This window comes from Diabrotica virgifera, chromosome 6, assembly GCF_917563875.1.
Source record: "Diabrotica virgifera virgifera chromosome 6, PGI_DIABVI_V3a".
In the NCBI taxonomy this organism is placed as follows: domain Eukaryota; kingdom Metazoa; phylum Arthropoda; class Insecta; order Coleoptera; family Chrysomelidae; genus Diabrotica; species Diabrotica virgifera.
The window spans coordinates 26,985,521-27,013,338 of NC_065448.1; the positions used below are offsets into that span (position 1 = coordinate 26,985,521).

Here is a 27,818-nt window from a genome sequence, read left to right on the forward strand (position 1 = left end):
AATACATGATTTACCAGCATTCGATACCTTTGGATTCTTTTCACAGCTCTATGTACGCGATCAAACGTGTACTTTCTCAAACCAGGAAAAGGAAAAATTTTCCAATAAATATATTCCACTGAAAGTATCATAGATAAACAGCTGCAGATCACGGCTGTTATACAACATGTGCACTCTTTAACCAAGGAAAAATGATATCCATTAATGTACTCTGAAAAAAATCCTGATTTGAACGAGGTTATTGAGTATTTTCTATGGGAAATAAGCCACAATTTTACTAAAAAATGAATGTATTAACGTTTATTAATTAACAACGAAGACAAACAGGAAAACAAAATCTATAGAACTTTATTCAAATTTAAAAATGATCTAACGTACTATCAAAGAAAATTAATGACACCTCATTATTACAGTAAGACACCACATTGTTATGGAGTACCGAAAATTCATAAAGCGAATATTCCACTTAGACCCATTTGTAGTACCATCAATTCTCCTTGTAGTGAGCTATCAAAAAAATTTTATTAAATATTATAAAACCATTTGCAAATAATAATGACACATTTATAAAAAATACACAACATTTTTTAAACAAATTAACAAATATTGAATTTAATCCAAATAATATTTTAGTAAGTTTTGACATAAACAGTTTATTTACAAATGTGCCATTAGATAAAACTTTAAACATAATTAAAACGAAGTTAGAAAATGATAATACATTGACAACTAGGACAAAACTAAATGTATCAGCTATAATGGAGTTATTGACATTATGTACTAATAATACCTATTTTCAACTAAATAATGAATTCTATAAACAAAATTTTGGTGTAGCAATGGGCTTTCCTTTATCTCCATTATTGCCTAATATATTTATGGGGGATTTCGAAACTAATATCATTTCTAAACAAAATTTAAAACCCACAGTATGGTGGAGATATGTAGATGATGTGTTTTCAATATGGCCTCATAGATCAGAATTGTTGGATACATTCCTGAATATTATAAACGATCAAGAAGAGACAATAAAATTTACAATGGAAAAGGAATACAATAACACTTTGCCTTTCCTCGATGTTTTAGTCTCAAAGAAGGATACTGGATATGAGACTCAAGTGTATAGAAAACCAACACACACCAACAGATATCTCAATTACAAATCAAACAACAACATCAACGTTAAAAAGGGAATCATTAAATCCTTATATGATAGAGCCAAAATTACTTGTTCTAACGAAAATTCATTTTTAGAAGAAAAACAATTGTTAACATCTGTTTTATTAAAAAATGATTATCCTTTATCGTTTATAAATAAGGAATTGACAAGATTGGATCGAATGGAACAGAACAACTTAGAACGGGATCCTACAACATTCACAAGAAATAATACGAGAAAAATAACAATACCATATATAAAAGGACTATCCGAGAAACTTAAAACAATAGGAAATAAATTCAACATTTCAACAACATTCAAAACAACAAACACATTGAGATCTATTCTATCTAAAACTAAAGCGAACAATGAACAAGAAAGAACAAAGAATTGCATTTATAAAATACCTTGTGAATGCGAACAATTTTATTTAGGTGAAACATCAAGACCATTAAACGTTAGAATAAGTGAACATCAGTCCTATATTAAAAATAGAGAATTTGATAGATCTCAAATATGTCAACACGCATGGGATAATGAACATGAGTTCAGTGGAGAGATTCAAGTATAGTCCTGAAAGAATCAGATAGTAAAAAGAGAAAAATCAAAGGAGCGGCTCTAATTATGCTAAATGAAACCAATTGTGTCGCAAATTCCTCGGTAGAATGCAGTAGGATGTGATTACCCACATACTGAAAGAGGAAGTCAATAGAAAGAAAATACCACGATTAGTAAGTCAATAACATATCGAGTTAGTACAAATTTTATATTTTAGTATTACTTATTGTATATCTATGTATTATTAATATTATTTATAATTTAAATATATTAAAGTCAGAATTTGGTATTAGTTTTTTGAAAGTAAATTAAATGTAAGATCAAATATTTACGATGTCGGGATAGTATCACGAGGTTTTTTCCTGGTTTTCCCTCGTGATTTACTATGGAATCTCTAACGCGAGAATTTTACTGTCATCGTTGCATTTGGTTGTATTTTTAAAGACAGATCACATGCTATGATTTTTTGCGACGGATATTCTTGAGTTGGGATTGATTTCATGTAATCGAATGAACTATCTTTTAGTAAAGTCGTCACAGGAACGCAACTCATAAATATTGGCGATATCATTTTAAAGTCTTCTACTTTAAAATGTATAATACACGTCTGAATTGCCAATATAAATGAGTCAGATTAAATAAATTATTAGAAGAATTTTTTTACTTAGCAACAACATTTTTGTATATTTTAATAGTATTTTGTATTTTGACAACGAAACCCGATTTGGGCTTCGAAACGTTAATACATTCATTTTTTAGTAAAATTGTGGCTTATTTCCCATAGAAAATACTTAATTATAAAAATGCCACAAGGAAATAGCTTCAGAACAACAATGAGATTATTGAAGTATTTAAAAATCTAAACGTTGATCCAGGGATCATTTCTAAAACAGGAGAACGTTTCCTCCTTCAATTATACGCTTACAGTGATGTGAAAAGTAAGAAAAACATGTCTTTAAACAAATATAGATATGTATGCTTCACAAAAGCGATGAAGAGGAATAAACGGCGACTATCTTTGAAAAAGCTTTCGATGAAATCGAAAACGAAGAGGCGTGTGATGAGTCTGATAGTCACATCGCAGATAATGCGGACGAAATTTCGGGCTGCGATGTCTCGATCGCGAGGACAAAGTCCTGAGCATCGAAAACACCTGGTCCATTAGGAACAGCAAAGCAAAGGAGATTTAGTCTGGGCAGATTATCGGAGAATGGGCCATTTTTGAGAAAAGTTATTTACCAGCAATTTTATTGCTGGAATCGAATCTTATGATTGTATATATTAATAATATAGGTATGCAAAGTCCGCAGATACTGTACTACTTTTTTATAAACAAAATGGCGCACGAAAATCGTGTTTATTTCAATTTTTGCTCTATAACTCCAAAGATTTTAACTTTACACCAAAAACACCCAAATAAAAATTCACCGTAATTAAATTCTGCATAGAAAAGTGTTTTTCCGATTTACTTCGACTACAATTTTCCCCGGAAAATGTGGGTTTTTCCAACAAAATCTTTAATTTTTAACTAAAATTTTAGATAAGTAATTGTTTATAAATAATTAAATAACTTGGTAATATAAAAGCTCTTTTCGTATAGATTATAATTCCAGAAGCCGATGGAAATTGAATGAACAGTTTAGCAACAATTGAATTGTTAATTAAAAATTTATGGTCACTATAATAACCAGAATAATTATGATACATAAGAATAACTATGATTTTTGTATAAAAAGACACTGTACCTATCTAATGTACATACTTTACAGAATTGAAATTGGACTATTTAAGCGGCCTCAGGGATATTTTAAAATTATAAACAATTTTTTGACATATAAGTAACTAGAATATCTCGAGAAATATTAAATTAAATCATGAAAACGGTATTGGAAAAAAAGCTTCAGGGCGCTTCATTTAAAAGAAAAAACGTTTAATTGTAATGAGTGGTTCCTGAGATACAACCGGTCAAAGTTAAAATACAATACATGAACAATATTATCATAATTTTCGAACCATCACCTTTCTATTTTTGTCCTCTTTCTCCACACCAATTTTCATATCTTTAAAATATATACTCATAATATATATTATTATAATAAAAACTATCGATATTACGAGTGAAAATTGACAAAAGTAGCAAAATTCCAAACAAAAATTAGGTTGGAGAAAATGTAATCTCAAAGTTCAAAATCGGTATACGTTAAAAATATGCATTTTCTCAGCTTCCCATGCAGCAATTTTCTTCATTCTTTTTTTGTTCCCAAGTAACTCGAGTAGAGCCATCTAACTAACGCATTATTAAATGTTATAAACAAACATGTCAAACCTGCTTTTGTTTTGTTATAATAGATTAATTTATTTATAAGAAAAGAAAACTACATATTTTTCCAGTTGTAGACTTTTTTTAGATAAACTTACTACAAGTGTACCTTTTAACGTTAAAAACACAAATATTTTCATTTGAAAGCTGTATAATTATTTAAACAATCTTTATTTAAACAAATTAAAATTTTTGTTATAATAAATAATTAAATTTATTATAAGAAAACACAAGCAAGTTTGACATTTAATAATGCGTTAGTTAGATGGCTCTACTCGAGTTACTTGGGAACAAAAAAAATAATGAAGAAAATTGCTCCATGGGAAAGCCAAGAAAATGCATTTTTTTAACTTATACCGATTTTGATTTTTGAGATTACATTTTCTCCAACCTAATTTTTGATTGGAATTTTGCTATTTTTGGCAATTTTCACTCGTAATATCGATAGTTTTTATTATAATAATATATGTTATGAGTACTCTAAAGATATGAAAATTGGTGTGGAGAAAGAGAACAAAAATAGAAAGGTGATGGCTCGAAAATTATGATCCTATTGTTTATATCTTTGCCGTAAATGCCGGTCAACTTTGACCGGTTGTATCTCAGAAACCACTCATTACAATTAAACGTTTTTTCTTTTAAAAGAAGCGTCCTGCGCTTTTTTTTCCAATACCGTTTTCATGATTTAATCCAATTTAATATTTCCCGAGATACTCCATTTGTTTATAAGCCAAAAAATTGTTTATAATTTTAAAATATCCCTGAGGTAGCTTGAATAGTCCAATTTCAATTCTGTAAAGTACATTAGATTGGTGCAGTGTCTTTTTATACAAAAATCATAGTTATTCTTATATATCATAATTATTGTGGTTATTATAGCGACCGTAAATTTTTAATTAACAATTCAATTGTTGCTAAACTGTTTATTCAATTTCCATCGGCTTCTGGAATTATAATCTATACGAAAAGAGCTTTTATATTATAAAAGTTATTTAATTATTGATAAACAATTACTTATCTAAAATTTTAGTTGAAAATTAAAGATTTTTTTGGAAAACCCCGCTTTTTCCGGGGAAAGTTTTCGTGGAAATGAATCGGGAAAACACGTCTCTCTGCAGAATTTAATTGCGGTGAATTTTTATTTGGGTGCTTTTGGTGTAAAATTAAAATCTTTGGAGTTATAGAGCAAAAATTGAAAAAGACACGAATTTCGGGCGCCATTTTGTTTATAAAAAAAGTAGCACACTATCTGCGGACTTTGCATACCTATATTATTAATACATACAATAATAAGATTCGATTCCAGCAATAAAATTGCTGGTAAATAACTTTTCCTTGTATTTTGCTAATTAGCCCAGAGTATATTTAGTTTCTTGGAAGTGAGACCTTAAAAGACATAGGCCTGACCTACTTCGCACAGAACTGGTCTCTGTGCTGGTCGGTTTTAAGGTCATCAAATAGTCATAGACCATTGACAAATGATCGCTTTCCACTCCTTTGACCTCATAAACTGCCATTTCCTTTTTCAAAATAATTTCGTAATCTTTTTGGGAAAAAATTTCGTCGAAGTAAATCGGGAAAACACGTCTATACGCAGAATTTAATCAAGTATATTCAAATGGGAAATAAGCCACAATTTTACCTAAAAATGATTTTATTAATAAAATAAAATTTTACCGATATAAATGAGTCAGATTAAATAAATTATTAGAAGAATTTTTTACTAAGCAACAACATTTTTATTTATTTAGTATTATTTTGTATTTTGACAACGACACCCGACTTGGGCGTCGAAACGTTAATAAAATCATTTTTAGGTAAAATTGTGGCTTATTTCCCATTTGAATATACTTGATTATAAAAATGCCACAAGAAAATAGCTTCAGAACAGCAGAATTTAATTACGGTGAATTTTTATTTGGGTGTTTTTGGTGTAAAGTTAAAATCTTTGGAGTTATAGAGCAAAAAATTGAAAAAAAAACACTATCTGCGGACTTTGCATACCTATATTATTAATATATACAATCATAAGATTCGATTCCAGCAATAAAATTGCTGGTAAATAACTTTTCCTTGTATTTTGCTAATTAGCCCAGAGTAAATGTGAATTAGACCTACATGGGAAACCACAATAAAAAAAACGCGCCGCTTAGTCACAGCCCAGTCCTCTTTAACGCCCTTATGAATCGTATAATAAAAGAATTGATAACCCCGTGAAGACGTTATAATGAACAACACCAAACTGATATTGCCCTGAACTGTTAACATGTAGTCTCTGATCTCAAGCTAAATGTATGCCTCCATTTACAACGTATCCAGAACGCTTCTTCTGACCGCTGCTCTGCTATAAGAAGCCTTCTTGATCTCTAGAAAAAGAAGTTATCACAAACCTAGCACTCACGTCGTAGAACGTTTCATTTCTTTTCTATGTTAATGTATATATTATATTTTCAAAAAACCTTTTTACCACATAGTGGTGTAAGGCTTCTACAGTGTGACCCATTTAGATTGGAAACACCTCTATAAAATTTGAAGTTGTTAACCAATTTTAACCAATTTTTTTTTAATGTCATGTAATAAAAGGTCTATTGCGGGACAAAATATGAAATATTTAGTTAAATTTTCAGGGCATTCTACGATACTTTTTCTTCGTCGAAAATGGAGAATTTGTATTAGCGATTTTTTTATTAAAAAAATTTCTACGCCACTGGATTTAGAGTGGCTTCAAATAGCTATGACAAAAATTTCATTAAAATATATTTATTAATAACGAAGTTATGACAACTTAAAATTTTAAAACTCACTAAGCTACGAGTCAAAAAAAAACACCCTGTATCAACAGATAATAATAAAACTAATTATTTTTCAAATGATTTTAATATTAATAATTAACAAGATACTTTTTCTTCGTCGAAAATGGAGAATTTGTATTAGCGATTTTTTTATTAAAAATATTTCTACGCCACTGGATTTAGAGTGGCTTCAAAAGCTATGACAAAAATTTCATTTTAAATTTATTTTAAACATTTTTTTGTCTAGTAGTGGTTTATTATTAAAATTATTTGAAAAATAATTAGTTTTATGGTTATCTGTTGATACAGGGTGTTTTTTTTTGACTCATAGCTTAGTGCAGGGGTCGGCAACCTTTTTCAGAAGGCGGGCCATGTTCAAAATAAAACCTTTTATGCGGGTCGCATATTCAAATATAACTTAAATAGTCTTCTTCTTCTTCAGTCTGTTTGCATCCACTCCTGGACAAAGGCCTCCAATGAGTTCTTCACTTCTCTCTGTTTTGTATTATTTAGTGCCAGCTACTCCCCACTTGTGCTTTGATATCATCTAGCCATCGTTGTTGTGGTCTTCCATTACTAAGGCTTGCTAATCTGGTCTCCGATGTATAATGTTTCTCGTCCACATTTCGTTGTTTTGTCATGTCACGTGTCCTACCTAGTTTCATTTCATTTGCGCAATTCTTCCAATTACATCCTCCACCTTCGTCCTGCTTCATATGTCCTTATTTTCGTATATGTTTTTTTAAATGGACCTGTGTTTTTCTTAATCTATACAGAGTGAGTTTTATGTATGTAACGCCTCAATTATCTCGGAAACGGCTTGTACGATTTTTATAAATTTTGGTATGTAAGGGTCTTGTGATACGGCCGATATTATGGTGGTATTTACATTGTTTTCGGATCTTCCGTTTTTCTGAAAATCTAATGAACTTTCTTATTTGAAATGGGACATCCTGTATATTTTTGCGTTTTGAAGTCCTTGAGAAATGCTGATTATTTTTTATGTAATATTCCCTATACCTAAATGCCATAATTTCGTCGTTATTGCTATATTTGTTTTACAAAAAATTTAAAACAAGTTATAAAAATTAATTTTCTCGGCCTGACCAGACATTATTTTAGGTTCTTTGGATAATTTTAAATAAAAAAGGACCCATGTAATTTTTCTCTGAAGTCGATCGTTTTTGAATAGTTATAAACAATTTTATACTGAAAAATCGAAAAATGACGGTTATCAAGGCTCAAAATCCCAAGTAATAAATATTACTTTTGTAATTACAACCTAAATTCAAGTTCAAACCTTATTATACGCAGTTTGGGCTGATTTCATTTTAAAAGATTGTTTTTAATTGTTAATGCAGCATGATCGCCCGTTCTCTCATAAGCGATTCATTTACCCTCTTCTTAAAAAATAATATTTTAGAATAAAACATGCCAAAAATTCTCATGGGGAGCTGATAGAATAAGGCTTCAAATTTAATTTAGGCTCTTCGTGATTTCAAAAATAATGTTTTTTATTTGTTTTTGAGCATTGAAAATCGTCATTTTTCATTGCTTTCAGTATTAAATTGTTTATAACTCAAAAACGTTCAAACGTACAAAAACATTCGTTGTTTTCAGAATTAAATTGTTTATAACTTTAGAGAATACTTTTAAAGAACATTTTTTGTTAAATAAATGTAGCAATGACTCCGAAATTGCCGCATTTAGGTATAGAGAATATTACATTAAGAATGATCAGTCTTTTTTAAGGACTTCAAAATGCAAAAAATATACAGTGTGTCCCATTTGAAATAAGAAAGTTCATTAGATTTTCAGAAAAACGGAAGATCTGACAACAATGTAAATACCACCATAATATCGGCCGTATCACAAGACTTTTACACACAAAAATTTATAAAAACCGTACATGCCATTTCTAAGATAATTGAGGCGTTCCATACATAAAACTCACTCTGTATATTCATTTTTCATCTGTTTTAAGATATTCATAATTTCCTCGTTAGTAATTCCTGGTAGTATTTCAGATCCTACATTTAATATTTCCATACCGTGGTTTACTGGCTTTGCTACCCTGAACGAGTAGGTATAATTCTGTAAAAAATAGTAATCTTCCAACAATATTTTTTATTATCTTATTTTTGTCGTTTTAGCGATTCCATTTTTATCTTTTATCTGGTGTATTTGTTGTCGGTCTTTACTACTTATTTAGAGTTTTTAACACTTTCAAACTCTTGTTTTTCTCTAAAATATTTTCGATTTGTTGGGTGTTGTTGTCCGTGATGTCTTGTCTTATTCTTTTTCTTATTGCCTTATTAAGTTTCTTGTATTCTGGTGAATTTCGGTCCATGCAACTTCTGTTCTTAATCGTCTGTTGTGTTTCTGTCCTTAATTTATTATTTTTTGTAAATTTGTTGATTTTTCCTAAAATTGTATTAGTACTTTGACGGGCAGCACAAAAAGTTGCAAAGGGCCGCATGCGGGCCGCAGGTTGCTGACCCCTGGCTTAATGAGTTTTAAAATTTTAAGTTGTCATAACTTCGTTATTAATAAATATATTTTAATGCAATTTTTGTCATATCTATTTGAAGCCACTATAAATCCAGTGGCGTAGAAATTTTTTTAATAAAAAAATCGCTAATACAAATTCTCCATTTTCGACGAAGAAAAAGTATCGTAGAATGCCCTGAAAATTTAACTAAATATTTCATATTTTGTCCCGCAATAGACCTTTTATTACATGACATTAAAAAAAATTTTGGTTAAAATCGGTTAACAACTTCAAATTTTATAGAGGTGTTTCCAATCTAAATGGGTCACACTGTATGTTAATTTACTAATTCTAAATGTCGTATTTTTTCTTTCAGCTTTAAGATACTCCAGTGGAGACGGCGACTTCAAAGAAGACGCCCTAAAACTCAATAATACGCTTTTTAACGTACGAGCAATCATTAAACATTTCAATCCAAAAATTGAGCAATGGTTAGCTTCCGCAAATTTATCCACTCCCAGCGAGGAACAAATTTTAGAGATAGTCAAGAAAAATTACGATAGTCTGACGCTTAAGCTACAAGACGCGTTGGATCATTACGAACGATACACCGAGAAACCGCAATACGCCATATTTTTTACTAACATGGTCAAATCAATCCTCTGCGATACAAGAAATAATACTAGTTGTTCTTTGATAAATTTTACTTCTATTGCTAATGAGTATCCTGTTATATAATTCGATTTTAAGATTATACTATATATTTTGTTACATGTTGTTTCAATTTCAAACCCTGACACTCGTCCATTTCAGCTAACTAATAGATTCCGTCAAAGGTCTAGTGCCACAGAGTGCGATATGTTCACAAAACACTGCATATCTTGCTTTTTTAATCAATGTGTTGTTTGTCAAAGGTGTTGGCAGTTGAAAGTATGCTTCCTAACAAACTAACAAGGCCTTTGGAATACTCACAGTCACTTACAAGGTACGCCGAGAGACTTTTGGTAAGAAAATTGCGAGAGCTGAAACCTCAGTCTCTAGCTTTTACTGATACTTATAGACGGAGAGGCAGCGCTGAAAAATCTCTTTGAATTTACTAAAGCTAAATTTTTCACAGTTGATTACTGTGATTGTGTAGAGAAACATACTGCGGTCGATCAAGCGAAACTTAGAGCAGGGGTTACTGAGAGGGTATCAAAGTTGCTTTCCTACGAAGGTAATTAAATCCATTTACTAAGGCTGAAAATCAGTACACACATTCTAAATTGAATATAAATAAAAGTTATTATAGTCGGTCAGCCCCAATGAATGTACAGGGTTATTCACTATATCTTGACCCCCTTGTAAACTGCTTTATTTACAGAATTAGAAAAAAATGTGAAATACAAAAGTTATTCGATTTTTGAATTATGATTTTTTGACATATATCGTACTAGTGACGTCATCCATCTGGGCGTGAAGACGTAATTCAATTAGGTTATTCAATTCTCTATACAGTACTATAAACATTAAGATAATTATTTATACAGGATGTCCAACATTTTTTTCCTTATTGGCTTTGGATTACTTGATCCATTCAGCCACGATTTTCGTGCTGACTCAGCCATTCAGCCACTAAATTAAATAAAAAGAATGTGTGTGTACTTTGTACGCACGTAAGAAGATATTCTTCTATTATATAATAGGTAATTTAAACGAAGTAAATATACTTAAAAGGTTATTTGTATTTTATTTAAAAATCAAACTAACTTTCTTATCTACCACTATCAAAAATTTTTTATTAAAACAACCAAAAATAAAAAAAAATATGAATCGCCCAGGAATTGAACCCGCAACCTTCCAATCTCAGTGCTAACGCATTTCCCACTACTCCAGCGAGGCCCTAGAAATAGACATGTAAGTTTCGGATATAATTACACAACACGGCGACATATAGTGTAAAAATGTTATGCTTACATAATATTTTATTATTTTACTACAGGGAAACACAAATCCAAAAACACAAGAATTATAATAAATAATACATTTCCTAAATCCACTAATATATTCTTTTAATGACTTATTTGCACGGTTACAGGGTTACAGATACATACATACCTATCTTGAAAGATTAGCACTGAACTACATACTGTCAGTGTGCGCAGGCGCGCGGATCATGTACAATTTTACCCTCAATCGATTCGCCGCTAAAGAAGAATATCTTCAAAAAATTTTTTTGAATTATTAATTAAACAATTATGTAATTTATTTTAAAAAAAATTTCGGACACCCTGTATAATTAATCATGTTAATGTTTATATAACTGAATAGGGAATTGAATAACCTTTCAAATGAGCTAGTACTCGACCCCTATTCCCATTTAAAAAATTAATCGATTACGTCATCACGCCCAAATGGATGACTTCACTAGTACGATATATATGTATGTCAAAAAATCATAATTTAAAAATCGAATAACTTTTGTATTTTACATTTTTTTCTAATTCTGTAAATAAAGCAGTTTACAAGGGGGTCAAAATATAGTGAATAACCCTGTACATTCACTGGGGCCGACCGACCGGCTCTGTCCCGTCATACAGCTGACCGACTATAATAACTTTTATTTATATTTAATTTAGAATGTGTGTACTGATTTTCAGCCTTAGTAAATGAATTTAATTACCTTCGTAGGAAAGCAACTTTGATACCCTGTCAGTAACCCCTGTTCTACGTTTCGCTTGACCGACCGCAGTATGTTTCTCTACACAATCACAGTAATTAACTGTGAAAAATCTAGCTTTAGTAAATTCAAAGAAATTTTTCAGCGCTGCCTCTTGGATTATTACCTGCTGCAGTTGATATGGTATCACTGATGATTGAAGAATCGGCAGTTAAAGATATAAAAATGTATCAACACTGCAGAATTAAAGGTTTTACTACCATTTGCGACTTCGTATTTGTGCGAAACAGGCTTTTTTGCAGTTGCAGTAATAAAGACCAAGTCTTCTCTTCTTCTTTTACTTCTTGGAGATCTTTAGATCTGCTTAAAACTGAAGCTGCCTCTGGTTAATATCCTGGGAGGTAGATTGCCAACTATCCCTTCATCTTTTAGGTGGGGGTCTTGAACCGGGCGGGTCGTTTTTTCTAGGGCAATTTTTGGGAGTCTAGACCAAGTACAGGTCAAAAATATACATAGTGGAAGAAATGAGAGTGGCAACTTTTACTAAACAATGTGGTTAATGTTGTTAAAAACAACTTTATTAAACAATATTTACAAAAATTGGGGCATTAGGAATAAAAATGCAAAACACATTTATTTAATTACATATTAAATTAAAAAGATGGAATATAAACTATCAATTGAATAACAACAAAAATTAAAATATATAACTTAACTACGTAAGTATACACTGAATCAATTAATTACACGATAAACCCAGAACTGAAACAAAAAATATATAGTTTATAGCTGTAACCTACAAATGAATAACAGTATATAACTGAATTAATAAAATTCTTTCATTAGATGATCAAAAATTCAATTGGATAAAAATATTTTCATTTAATTTTTTTTTGTTTTCTTATTTGTGGTCTTATTTTCTACAACAGATATACATATATGCTTTATATCTCCAGTAGTATTCAATCATTAATGATGTTCTAACAGTGGAAATAGAAATGTAAGAGAACAATATTCTACAAATTGTTATTGCACAGGACAAGGAAGATTTAGAATACATGTCAAGGAAACTTGTGAAAGAAAGTGGTCTGGAAGACAGCATGAAAAAAAACAGTACCTATGTATATGAATGGAAGACGTTACAGAAAAAACTGTACTTGTACCAGGAAAAAATTGAAAGTTGAAAGGAATACATATACTTAGGAATTAAGCTAACTACTGTTACGTTTTAAAAATTCAATCATCTATATATTATTTTTATTAATAAGATTATTCCACTCTTTCATATCATTTTCCACATTTCTCCTATTTTCTTAAACAAATAATCGATATCGGCCTGAACTTATTGTTAATTGAACTTGGCATATTGTAGTGTTGTTGTAGGTACATTTTGTGTAGTTGTCAAGTTCAGACCGTATGATACGGAACCTACGGATTTTCAAAGCACCATTCTAGATACGCCGTAACGATTCCTGTAACCATTCTGAAGGAAGAGAACATCAGTTATTAGGCCTTAAACCACAAAATAGATAGGGGTAGATAATACCTAGTTATTGGTGGAAATACTCTGTGGGAAGTAGAAGAGTTTTTTGTATATGTACCCCCTAGAAAACCCTTCTGGCCAAAGGGTTTCCGTTTATTTCCGTTTGCTTCCAATTACTTCCAATTTCTTCTTGCAATTTTTAGTTTCGCTGTGTTTGCAATTGTTTGATCACGTAGTTAATTCGTTACTGGTCATTCTTCTCATTGGAATTGGATACATCGTTGGATACCTCACTACAGAATTAAGATAAGGATTTTTATTAATTTATTTTTTTATGCGTTTATGTTCATTAGCTTATATTAATTTTAGTTTATTTGTGAGTAGTACCTAGTGCATTTTCGGTTTGTGGTACTGGTTTATGTTTTACAGCGGTTGCGCCTGAGCTCACGCGACGCTTATAATTTTCGGTTAATTTTGAGGGCTAGAAGCCCTATTTGCTTCGTCGCAACTAGTTACTTGGTAGGTTATCGTTGTGGTTGTTCAATATTATTATATTTGTTCACTTTATTTTTTTTGTTAATTATTGCATATTTACGAACTAAATTTATTTATTATTAATAGATAATTTATACGAGGGGTATCGCTTAATTTCATTTGTTCCATACACCACATGATTTGTACTGCAACAATTTGGTAGGTTTGGAGTTGCAGTCTGCTATAGGCGTGGGCCGTGGGGCAAATCTGCCTGGCGCCCAGTTAACATCTATGTTAAGGTTGAAAGAGAAGTCTAAACGAACCCCCCATCTCCACTAGAGCATAGCGGGCTACGCCTTTGTTGTCATCCGACAGCCGGTGTAGCAACGTAGCGTCCGCGCACTAGCGGTGAGGCGTTGGACTACTACAGGATGAAATGAAGATAATATAAAAGACAGGATAGTGAAACACAAGTGATAGAGACCTGAATTCAGTTTTAAGGTAAAAATATATGAGAAGATACAAAGAATCTACAATACAATATTCAAAGCATAATTAATATACGGGGCAGAAATATGGCAATTAACCAAAAAATATAACACAAATCTATGTTAGTAACACAAATATAATAGAAAACAACAACTGTATGATACAGACCAATGGAAGAATGTACACTAAGCACCAAAATTAACGCACCACCTTAAAAATGGAACATTTTTGATGTCTTGTATTTCCTAAACCTGTTGTCCGATTTTGGTGATTTTTTTAATATGTTATAGCTTTATTCTTCAAGAATATGAATGTAGGTAATAATATTATTGCTTAACAAATAAGTGTCATTTTATACCGGGTGTAACAATGATAGTGTGTTTTTTCCTCAAAGTTTGGAACACCCTGTGGAATATTCTGGCCTATATAAAATATTGAAATTAAAACTCAACTATAGCCTTAGGCTTTCTTAATATTATGCTTTTTGAGTCATTCGCTTATGTTGGATAATAAAAAAGTTATGTACTTTAACAACTAGCAACGTTCTTAATCAATACAGGGTGTTTCTAAATAAGTGCGACAAACTTTAAGGAGTAATTCTGCATGAAAAAAATAATGACCGTTTGCTTTATAAACATATGTCCGCAAATGCTTCGTTTCCGAGATACGGGATCTTGAATTTTTTCTTATAAACTGATGATTTATTTATTGCTCTAAAACCGGTTGAGATATGCAAATGAAATTTGGTATGTTTTAAGAGGTAGGTATTGCGCATTTTTTGACATACAATTAAGAATTTTATATTCACCATTGGCGTGCATACGGTAATATGACCCGTATGCACGCAAATGGTGAATATAAAATTCTTAGTTGTATGTCAAAAAATGCGCAATAACTACCTCTTAATACCTACTAAATTTTATTTGCATATCTCAACCGGTTTTAGAGCAATAAATAAATCGTCAGTTTTTAAGAAAAAATTCAACATCCCGTATCTCGGAACCGAAGCATTGGCGGACATATGTTTATAAAGCAAATGGTCATTATTTTTTCATGCATAATTACTCCTTAAAATTTGTCGCACTTATTTAGAAACACCCTGTATTGATGAATAACATGGCTAGTTGTTAAAGTACCTAACTTTTTTATTCTCCCACATAAGCGAATGAATCGAAAAGAAAAATCTTAAGAAAGCCTAAGGCTATAGTCAAGTTTTAATTTCAATATTTTATATACACTAGAATATTCCACAGGGTGTTCCAAACTTTGAGGAAAAAACACACTATCATTGTTACACCCGGTATACAATGACACTTACCTTTTTAGGAATAATATTATTACACCGATATTCTTGAAGAATAAAGCTATAATATACTAAAAAATCACTCAAATCGGACAATAGGTTTAGGAAATACGAGACATCAAAAATGTCCCATTTTTAAGGTGGTGCGTTAATTTTGATGATTAGTGTAGAATCATCAAAAAATATTAAACTGGAGCGCTACAGAGAAACGGAAATGAAGAATACCAGCAACATGGATAAAGGACATCAGCAAGACGATGTCTGAAAGAAATATTAGGGAAAAAGAAGACATTAAATAACATTTTTAAAGAAAAAAATTATGATTTTTTTTTTAATTTTAAAGAACTTAAATATGTGGTGTTATTATAAAAAAAATATTAACAATTCAGTAATAAGCAGACTACAGTCATTTGAAATGTGTTGTTACAGATGAATGCTTAGGATAGCATGGACACAGAAGAAAACGGACACGGAAGTATTGCGAGAAATGGACAAATAGTGCGAAATAATAAACACAATAAAAATAAGAAAGTTACAATATCTGGGACACGTAGTGAGGGGACAGTGATACGAAATGCTAAGACTGATAATAAAGAGAAAGATAAGAGGCGGAAGGAGTATAGCAAGAATGATAGTGTCATGGTTGAAGAATTTAAGGGACTGGTTTAAATGCAGTTCCATAAAACTCTTCAGAGCAGCCGTAGATAGAGTAAAGATAGTGATGATGGTATCCAACCTCCGATTGGGAGATGGCACTTAAAGAAGAAGAATAAGCAGTCATATCGCCCGGTAAGAAATAGTCACTTCTGTCGGCACTCCTCAAGTGCCACAGGCCGTTTTTGTTTCTTGGGAATCAGAAAATGCTAGGACATGAATGACTTACGATGAATATACTCACCTAATTTTGCTGTCCACGCGTATGTGTATGGTGGTGTAGTCTAAGAACTTGGTACACAGTATCTTTGAGGGTAAGTGGCTTACAATATTCCTCTAACCAACTGAAAACTCCAGCAGATAATTCAGAAAAATTATTCACAGAAACTCCACTAAACGTTGCAAAGAGTTCGTCCATTATTGCTTGAAACTAAAATAAAAAGTAGTTATGTATGTACCAAGAGTACTAAATAAGATTTACATAATCTAAAGAACAGACTTGAATAAGGTACTAAGAATTATTAATAGGTTTACAGTACTAAATTCTTTACCCTTGCGTCATCATTCAAAGCATACGAAATAAGTCGGAAATTTACCATAGACATATTAAGGGTAGACAAGGCAAAGCAAAAAGCGTAACGCGCGGGCAGTCGATCGGTAAATATAATATAAATGTCAATAGTATCAAAATTTCATAACAGTGGAGTAAACTTTCCTGACCAATTACAAACAAGCATTACGGCGCGGTAAATTTGAATTACTCCTCCTAGTTTAAAAACAGGGTATAGCAAATAAATACATACACAATTTATAAAAAATATTTTCTTTTTGTCATTTCTTTCACTTTTGCGGAAACTTAATCAAAACCATTCCTTAACTGTGTAATGTCGAAATTGACTCTGTCGAAGGCCTTGGAGAAGTCAGTGTAAACTGAGTCTACTTGTTCCTTCCTCCCCAATGCATCCAACAGATCCATTTCATACACTGCCAAGTTAGTAATAGTGGTAGTGTAAAGTCAAGGTGGGACGGACTATAGATAAAAAGTATGTGCTTTATCTCACCAGGTATTAGTGACGCACGGGTAAAGAACCATGGGCTCAACTGTATTTATACAGTTTATATCTTTTGTCTTACCACTGAAAATTTCACTTCATCTGAAATTCTAGTTTCAGTGTGTCCCGGTTGTGATTGTTGTGCCTTAACAATTTGTTCATAGTTGGTCTGCATTATTCTTAACGCTACTACCTCTTTTCTTAAAGCATTTCGTTCCTCCTCTTGCTTCTTCTTTTGCATTTGGAGATACTGAATATAGTCTATGGATTTTTGTAAGACAGTAGCTTTACTCAATTTGTAGCCTGCAAAAAATATATACAATCAAACTAAAATGGTAGATTTTTTCATTATATTTTCTTTTACAAAGCATTACACTAGAAAGTTCTTGAATGAAAAGACATTTGCGATGTCACACAGTTATATTCTGTAATGACAGATCTTCTGTCTCATATGAAAGTATAAACCATGTTGTTTACACTGGTGTTTGATAAAGTTTTTGAAGAGCTAGTATTGAATTGTGTGTGTGTGTTTACTATGGAAAATAAAAGTAAATACTATAAGTATTGTTTAGTACCATTGTTTAAAAATGCAACCATTAAAATCCCCAATAAAATATTTATTAGATTACCAGTCAATAAGAAATAGCATTTAATAAAGCGGTTACATGAATGTTGAAAGGACATTAAATACATTTTAGTTCATTCTCAAGTTTTTCATATATGTGAAGATCATTTTATTGTAAGTATTTAATATCTGTTGTGTGCTTAATAGTTTTTTTAATAAATCAAATATATTTTGAACAAAACGAAAATAGAACTAATGAATACAGAATGACGTATACAGCGGAAACAAGAGCAGATACGGCGAAAACACAAAGACTGCTGGAAACAGCAGAAATGAAAGTCTTACGAAAAATAACAAACCAAACTCTAAGAGACAGAGTAAGAAGTGAGGAAATACGAGCGAGATGTGGTATAGAAGAAATAAACATGTGGACCAAAAGAAGAAAAATAGACTGAAATCAACACATAGAAAGAATGACAGAAAATAGAATAGTACGAACAGCAAGAGACAAATCGCCAAATGGAACATCATTGGGACGACCGAGGAAAAGATGGCCAGACAGTGTCAATTGAGGCCAAAAACCGAATAGTCCTGTCGCCAGAGGGGGGGTACAACGGCCTCCTTAATTCAGATGGACTTACCCAACTTTTTTTTATATATTTTGACCCGCAGGATACGAATTTTTTGGGTAACAGTTGATCCGGATGTCGATAAGATTGTTATAGACAAAGAACTTGAGGAATTACATAACAGTGATTTCTCGCAAAACAAAACATCTTTTTGTATTTTTTGGGTCATTCTAGGCAAAAAATGCTCTGACAAGTTTTTTCGTAGGATGCATAGTTTTCGAGATAACCGCGGTTGAACTTTCAAAAAATCGAAAAATTGCAATTTTTGAACCCGAATACCTTTTGATTAAAAAATAAAGTAGCAATTCTGCTTACAGCATTTGAAAGTTTAAGTCAAATTATATCGGTTTTGATTATTTGCATTGCTAAAAATTTATTATTTTATTGTTAAACAAAGCTATAAACACCTAGTGCGTGAGTGAGGTTTCAATGATTTCTCATTTAAAATCGAACGAGTAGGTAGAGTAGCTACAAGTGCAAGGGAGGCAATTTCTACGTAGCATGCGTTAAAACGCATGTATTCGGCACGGGAAACACTATGTGTTTATAGCTTTGTTTAACAATAAAAAAATTAATTTTTAGCAATGCAAATAATCAAAACCGATATAATTTGACTTAAACTTTCAAATGCGGTAAGCAGAATTGCTACTTTGTTTTTTAATCAAAAGTTATTCGGGTTCAAACATTGCAATTTTTCGATTTTTTAAAAGTCAACCGCGGTTACCTCGAAAACTATGCATTCTACGAAAAAACTTGTAGGAATATTTTTTGCTTAAAATGACCCCAATAAATACAAAAAGATGTTTTGTTTTGCGAGAAATCGCTGTTATGTAATTCCTCAAGTTCTTTGTCTATAACAATCTTATCGACATCCGGATCAACCGTTACCCAAAAAATTCGTATTCTACGGGTCAAAATATATAAAAAAAAACTTGGGTAAGTCCATCTGAATTAAGGAGGCCGTTGTACTCCTCCTTGGCGACAGGACTAGAAGTAAAACAGGCATTGAGCCTATTTATAAAGTATGAAGAGAAGAATACAGAATGTAGGTAGGTATATAGATGTAAAAGATAAAAATAATAATTTAATGTATAATATCAATTCTGTGAAAAATTTTCACTCTTTTGAAAATATGTGGCCACCAGAAACATATTGACAATGGGTAAATTATCAGACTGCCTAGAAAAATCCTCCTCTGTCATTTAAAAAAAATTGCCTTAACAAAAACACTCAAATATTATGAAACATATATGTACTTAGATCACAGCAACTATCTAAAGATTTATAAAACTGAGATACACTATAAACTGACTACAACAAGTAAACAAATATCAAATGTAACGAATTAATGGCGCGGATCTTGAACTTTTTAACTATATGATGACACGGCCAATGAGGGCATGTTTTGGAATGACTGCTACAATTTGAATTTTTTCTCAATATTAATCGTGTTTAGAAAACCTATTGTTAAACAAATATTTTGTTAAAGACTAAGTTTTTCAACCTAATAAAAATATTTGTAAAATAAAATATTTTTAATTGAAAAACTTATTCGCCCATTTTCCTGGTGACACCTCAAAGGCTTCTACAATATGCAAGCCAAATGGATGCTGCAGTGAAGACAAAAGGGAAGGAATTCTACACTATGCAATTCACAACCCCCGTCTGCAGCTTGGTAAAGTTCCATCGGAAAATGGACCTAGTTACTCTATAGGAGTAATACTAATATAAAATAAAAATGTATACCATTTTTATTCAGTTGCAATGCGAAGCCAAAACCGTCTTAATCTTTACTTAGATTAGAGAGTGCAGCCAGCACTCTTATCGACGATTTCACCTCTTGTTAGAGGCTCTTCAGAGAATGCATAGGCTGCTTTTCCGATGGAACTTTACCAAGCTGCAGACGGGGGTTGTGAATTGCATAGTGTAGAATTCCTTCCCTTTTGTCTTCACTGCAGCATCCATTTGGCTTGCATATTGTAGAAGCCTTGGAGGTGTCACCAGGAAAATGGGCCAATAAGTTTTTCAATTAAAAATCTTTTAAAAATATTTTATTTGGCAAATATTTTTATTAGGTTGAAAAACTTAGTCTTTCATTTAGCAGATGCCGCTACGCACCTACTACCTTCACGTCAGTTGCAATGGGGGACTAATATGTCGAAAAATTTTTACCTGGACTAGAGAAAGCAGCCTATGCATTCTCTGAAGAGCCTCTAACAAGAGGTGAAATCGTCGATAAGAGTGCTGGGTGCACTCTCTAATCTAAGTAAAAATTAAGACGGTTTTGGCTTCGCAATGCAACTGAATAAAAATGGTATACATTTTTATTTTATATTAGTATTACTCCTATAGAGTAACTAGGTCCATTTTCCGATGGAACTTTACCAAGCTGCAGACGGGGGTTGTGAATTGCATAGTGTAGAATTCCTTCCCTTTTGTCTTCACTGCAGCATCCATTTGGCTTGCATATTGTAGAAGCCTTGGAGGTGTCACCAGGAAAATGGGCCAATAAGTTTTTCAATTCAAAATCTTTTAAAAATATTTTATTTGGCAAATATTTTTATTAGGTTGAAAAACTTAGTCTTTCATTTAGCAGATGCCGCTACGCACCTACTACCTTCACGTCAGTTGCAATGGGGGACTAATATGTCGAAAAATTTTTACCTGGACTAGAGAAAGCAGCCTATGCATTCTCTGAAGAGCCTCTAACAAGAGGTGAAATCGTCGATAAGAGTGCTGGGTGCACTCTCTAATCTAAGTAAAAATTAAGACGGTTTTGGCTTCGCATTGCAACTGAATAAAAATGGTATACATTTTTATTTTAAATATTGTGTTCATAAAAATCATTATTTAGCTTAAAAATGTTATTTATACATGAAATCAATATACTTAGATTATTGCTGATACATCTAATTTTGTTCTAGTTGTCAATATATGTATAATCATTTTCTAGTCTCTCCTATGATATATTTAATACAGATAATTCAGTTTTATCTACTGGTGTATTTGTAAACAAACTAGATAAAAGTTACCAAAACATACAGTATTTGTATGTATACATGTATAACAATACAGTATTTTATGTAATTTACTCTGTGACTGTAAATGGTTGTTGCATTGATGTATCATTATTTTCCTCTAGCAATTTATCAAACCTTGTTCTTTACAAATACAGCTTTATCTACAGAACTGTCTAAATATTTACTTCACTTGAACCTTATTCTGAACAATATTTATCTACTATTTACATGTTTTTATTAAATATTAATATAAACATAATTAACTGAAAATTATGTGCACGGATGATATCTTACCAGAAACATCAGGCTGTTGGCAAGTTGGAACCAGTTCTTGTAATGTATCATATCCTTTTTTAATTGCATCACGTCTTTTTTGTTCGGCCTGTGTATGAGCTTCTCTCCTGCGTTCTTTGTAGCTCATGGGAGAAGTCTTACTTTCCACATCTTCTTCTTCATCTAAAATTAAAAACCAGTAAGAGAACAAACAATCGTTGGGCTAAAATTTCATGGACTAACAGAAAAATTTTTTTTTTAATAAAATTTGATTTTATTATTCAATATAATTATCTTCAAGTGCAAGACAAGCGATAATACAACTTTTCAATACAATTTGTCTTTAGCCTCAAAGTAAACGTCAGTTTCGGCAATTACTTCTTCATTTTTGCTAAATTTATTTCCATCGAAGCAAAGCAAGCGTTCTCTAGAGTTCAATACGAAGCCCAAATTCATGAAATTTTGCAATCATTTTCATTGATATTTGTGACACGGTGCATTGTCTTGATGAAATAGCACTTTCTTCTTCTTCAAATGGGACCGTTTTTTTCATGCCACTCTTCATCCATTGTAACATATCGACCCAAAAATTTGGATATATTACGATTGGACAGCTTTAAACACTTCTCAGAATAATCAATTCATTGTTGTAAAAATTATTTTATGGACTTTTTTATGTTTTCGTCAGTAACAGCCTCTTTGCACTGCGTGCATTTGTCCTCATTGGTCATTTCACCTCGTTTAAAATTACGCTATTAAATACAACATATAAGATCATGACAACAATTATAAGAAATCAGCTAACCAGATACACAGAAAAAAACCTAGGACCGTATCAACAGGGATTTAGAAAAGGGAGATCAACAATCGATGCAATCCACGTTTTAATGCAAACAATCGAAAAAAGTTACAAAAATGGCATAGAATTGCACATATTGTTTATTGATTTCCAACAGGCTTTCGACAGCATCTACAGAAAACAGCTATTAAAAGAAATGAAAAATATGAATATACCTGCAAAATTAATAAGACTGACCAGAATGACAATGAAGGACTCAGCAGCAAAGGTTAAAACAGTGGATGGTGAAACAAAGAATATCAACATAGAACATGGGGTAAGACAAGGTGACAGTCTATCGACAACTCTCTTTAATATAGCCTTGGAGGGAGTAATTAGAAACACAGGGCTAACAAAAAAGACAATAATCCAAAGCTCTACACAAATAATAGGGTATGCAGATGACCTAGGATTGATAGCCTGCGACAAGAGAAGTCTAGAAGATGCATTGCTAACATTGAGAAGAGAGGCAAAAATCAGGGGGCTAATAATTAACCAGAAAAAAACAAAATACTTAATAAGTACGAGAAATCAACAGCAAATAAATAGAATAAAAGAAATAAGAATAAGTGATAATGTATTCCAAAGGGTTGACTGCTTTAAATACTTAGGAGTGACAGTAGATGGTCAAAACAGAAGAAGCATTGAGATAAATGAAAGAATTAAAGCAAGGAATAAGGCATTCTGGAAATACCACAAGCTACTTAAAGATAAAAACCTGAGCAAGAAAACAAAGACAAAGATATATAGAGCGGCAATTAGACCAGTCATCACCTATGAAGCAGAAGCAATGTGCCTTACAAAAAAAGATGAAGAAAAACTGAGAATAATAGAAACAAAAATTATGAGGAGAATACATGGTCCAATTAAAACAGATCAAGGAGAAATACGAATTCTGATGAATCACGAAATAAGAAATCTAATGGAAGGAGAAGACATAGTGAGATTCATTAAAGCACAAAGACTAAAATGGTTTGGCCACATCCAAAGAAGAGGAGTGGATGAACTAATTAGACAGATAACAAATTGTACGCCAGTAAAAAACAGACCTAGAGGAAGACCGAAAATAAGATGGAAAGATCAACTGTGGGAGGATATATCCAATATGGAAATTACAGGCTGGAGAGAAAAAATACAGAATAGGAAAGAATGGAAACAGATCAAAGAGAAAGCTAAAAAAACACGAAAATCTATAAAGGCTAATGAAGAGGGCTTATGTGGACCAATCCACCGCATGAAATGGATTAAAAGAGCTCATGAACCTGAGCAACCCATACTCTACTAGAGTGACCGGTCTATATATAAGAGAACAAACAATCGTTGGGCTAAAATTTCGTAGACGAACATAGAAAAATTTTTTTTTAATAAAATTGAATGTTATTATTCAATATAGTTATCTTCAAGTGCAAGACAAATATAGCGATCATACAACTTTTCAATACAATTTGTCTTTAGCGTCAAAGTAAACCTCAGTTTCGGCAATTACTTCTTCATTTGTGCTAAATTTATTTCCATCGAAGCAAAGCGAGCGTTCTCTAGAGGTCAATACGAAGCCCAAATTCATGAAATTTTGCTATCATTTTCATTGATACTTGTGACACGGTGCATTGTCTTGATGAAATAGCACTTTATTCTTCTTCAAATGGGACCGTTTTTTTTCATACCACTCTTCATCCATTGTATCATATCAAGCCACAAATTTGGATGTGTACTACGATTGGACAGCTTCAAACACTTCTCAAAATCATCAATTCATTGTTGTAAAAATTATTTTATGGACTTTTTATGTACTCGTCAGTAACAGCCTCTTTGGGATGTCCACTGCGTGCATTTGTCCTCATTGGTCATTTCACCTCGTTTAAAATTAGCAAACCAGTTTCTAACAGTTGATTCTCCTGGTGTAGAGTCCAAATAATGTTTATAATCAAGCCAAGCCTTGACTTCAACACTATTTTTTGGCCAAAAAGCAATGCTTTATTAATCTTCTTCTTCTTCTACCGCACTACAGCCCAAATTGAGCCTTGGCCTCATTTATTTTTTGCCTCCACCCTTGCCTGTCTGTGGCTGCTCTTCTCCACACACAGACTCCTAAAAGGGCTTGTGCGTCGCTGTTTACTGTGTCTTCCCAGCGCTTTTGTGGCTTCCCAACTGGTCTCTTTCCTTGCATTCTAGCATTCAGTGCTCGTTTTGGTAGCCTATCCTCTCCCATTCTTATCACATGTCCGGCCCATTGCAATCTTTGTATTCTAATGAAGTCTGACAGGGGCGTTTCCTTATAAAGTTGATAAAGCTCGTTGTTGTGTCGACTTCTGAAGATTCCGTTTTCCCTCACAGGTCCTAGTATTCTCCTAAGTACTTTCCTTTCGAGTTTGTATGTGTCGAGTTTGTTTTTGGATGTTTCTTTCAGGACCCAGGCTTCACTGCCATAGCATGTTATTGGCTTTATTAATAGCTTTATTAATAGCCTAGTTCTATTTTCTTACTTCATTCTTCTTGGTAGAAACAGACGCTTTATCAGTAGGCTGACAAACAGAAAATGATAGGATAATGTTGAAGCTGATTTATCTAGGATTAGGTACAACCATGGGAAATGTAAGCACAAGACAGTAGAAGAAAGCCAGTCAAGAAGAAGACATTTAATTAAAAACCTATTCTTTTCAAAGGTAGAAACTGCACTCAGTATATCAAAAGCCTACTCCACAAATCCCATTACTCCTTCATCTATTTGAGTTCTTTATACAGGGTGTCCCGAAAAGATTGGTCATAAATTATACCACACATTCTGGGGTCAAAAATAGTTTGATTGAATGTAACTTACCTTAGTACAAATGTGCGCATAAAAAAAGCTATAGCCCTTTGAAGTTACAAAATGAAAATCGATTTTTTTTAATATATCGAAAACTATTAGAGATTTTTTATTGAAAATAGACATGTATCATTCATATGGCAGGAACATCTTAAAACAAAATTATACTGAAGTTTTTCCACCCCATAAAAATTTTATGGGGGTTTTGTTCCCTTAAACCCCCCAAACTTTTGTGTATGTTCCAATTTATTTTATTATTGTGGTACCATTAGTTAAACACAACGTTTTTAAAACTTTTTTGCCTCTTAGTATTTTTTCGATACACCAGTTTTTATCGAGATGCGGTTTTTTTTTAATATATTTACATAAAAATTTTATGGGGGTTTTGCTCCTTTAAACCCCCCAAATGTTTGTGTACGTTCCAATTAAACTATTACTACGGTACCGTTAGTTAAACACAGTATTTTTAAAACTTTTTTGCCTCTTAGTCTTTTTTTGACAAGTCACTTTTTATCGAGATGTGGCTTCTTTTCCAAAATATACCTAAAAATGTAAATTATATTCTTTTTCTCATGATCATCTTTCAGTGCGTCACAGTTTTTCGATTTCTCTCTAACGCATTAAATTGTATGTGACAGAAAAAAAGGCACGTCTGGGAATACTTCGGTAATTATTCTAGTTCGGTGATTATTCTAGTTGTCGATAGATGGCGCCATAATCAAAAAAGAATTATTTATTAAATAAAATAATAATATTATCAATATAATCTGTACAATTTATAAGACTATACAAATGAAAGAAAATACCATTTTATAAATGCAATAGACACAATTGATTTGGTTTTATTCCAAATTGAAAATAAAATTTGACAACTGTCAGATTTAACTAAAATGTCACGTTAGAATAAATGTCATAAATGTGTATTATCACGGACTTACCTTTTTTTCTATAATTTGTGACGCACTGAAAAATGTTCATGAAAAGGAGAATAAATAAATTTTCATATTATTAACAGGTCTCTATAATCGTACTTAACCATATACAAATATGTGGTGGATTTGACAAATATTCAAAATATGTCGATAAACACTGGCTTATCGAAAAAGTACTATTTTAAAACCATTGTCTTTAACTAATGGTGCCACAATAATAATTTAATTGGAACATACAGAAAAGTTTGGGGGGGGGGGGGGTTTAAAGGAACAAAACCCCCATAAAATTTATATGGGGTGCACAAATTTCACTTTAATTTTTTTTTAAGATGTTGCTGTCATAAAAATGCCACATGTCCATTTTCAATAAAAAATCTGTAAGAGTTTTCGATATATGAAAAAAAATCGATTTTCATTTTGTAACTTCAAAGGGCTGTAACTTTTTTTGTGTGCACTATTGTATATAGGTAAGTGAGGTCCAATCAACTTATTTTTGACCCCAGAATCTGTGGTATAATTTATGACCAATCTTTTCGGGACACCCTGTATAAGTACCAGCATCAGTAATGCAGTTGAATCTGCTTATTAGAATACCTGTTAGAGAAATATTTCAATTTAAGGAATTGATATTTGAAGTGCCGAAACGTTTCTACAAGGCACAAATGATCGGTTATTAAAATACACTTATAGGAATACTTTTGCTTGGCACGGAAGTCTCTTCCAATAAGCATGTAAGCCTGTATACTCTTCTCCTTGCACCTGAAAGATTTAGTGATACACTTAATAAAACAAGGAACAAAACTAACAAATGAGTACCTACTTCAAGACTTAGGTAACGCAATTCAAAAATATGTCACTTACTATTCAGCACTGAAATTAAGAAAATAGTTCCTAATTTTTTATAATCGCATTTATACCAATATTCAATATATTTATACCAAAATACAATGAGTGTTAAACGGTTATAATAAATAAATATAAGACCCACCTGAATTATTTACGGAAGATACAGAATTTGTGTATTTAATATGTTCATGAGGCATCTTTGCTATTTGGTGTTTGGATTTACTTGTTTTCCAAATAAATCGTACTTTTGATAATTATATAATTGCGCCACACTATCCGAAAATACATATGTTAATGAGAATAATCAAATTTAAACAATGTACCCATCTATAATCTATTTAAATCTATAATAAACAAAACTATTATAAATCGCAAAATGTTACCAAAACATGACGTCAAGAAATGTCAAAAACATATGACATTTGATTACATTTTGAATCGTTAAAAAAGAAGAAATGTTGACATCGAAGCTAAC

General features: G+C 31.9%; 2 protein-coding genes across 3 annotated transcripts in view; one reads left to right on the forward strand and one right to left on the reverse strand.

The window, feature by feature from the left end:
* Positions 1-10,091, forward strand: part of LOC114333404 (armadillo-like helical domain-containing protein 3) — a 30,174-nt gene extending 20,083 nt beyond the window's left edge. Inside the window, exon 6 of the mRNA XM_028283269.2 lies at positions 9,697-10,091. Coding sequence (XP_028139070.1) covers positions 9,697-10,058 — 362 coding nt within the window. The 3' untranslated portion in view covers positions 10,059-10,091. The remainder of the gene's footprint in view (positions 1-9,696) is intronic.
* LOC114333405 (max-like protein X) lies at positions 273-27,752 on the reverse strand. 2 transcript variants are annotated; one of them, XM_050654886.1, is made up of 5 exons: positions 27,486-27,752; positions 21,943-22,104; positions 17,517-17,737; positions 16,627-16,812; positions 273-507 (listed from the first exon to the last, which is right to left on the reverse strand). In XM_050654886.1, the coding sequence occupies exons 1-4, from the start codon at positions 27,538-27,540 to the stop codon at positions 16,627-16,629; spliced, it is 624 nt and encodes a 207-aa protein (XP_050510843.1). In that variant the 5' UTR covers positions 27,541-27,752; the 3' UTR covers positions 273-507. The 2 variants fall into 2 exon arrangements, with proteins under 2 accessions (XP_050510843.1, XP_028139071.1); XM_028283270.1 differs by lacking the exon at positions 273-507 and adding an exon at positions 12,536-12,741.
* Between the last annotated feature and the right edge of the window lie 66 nt (positions 27,753-27,818).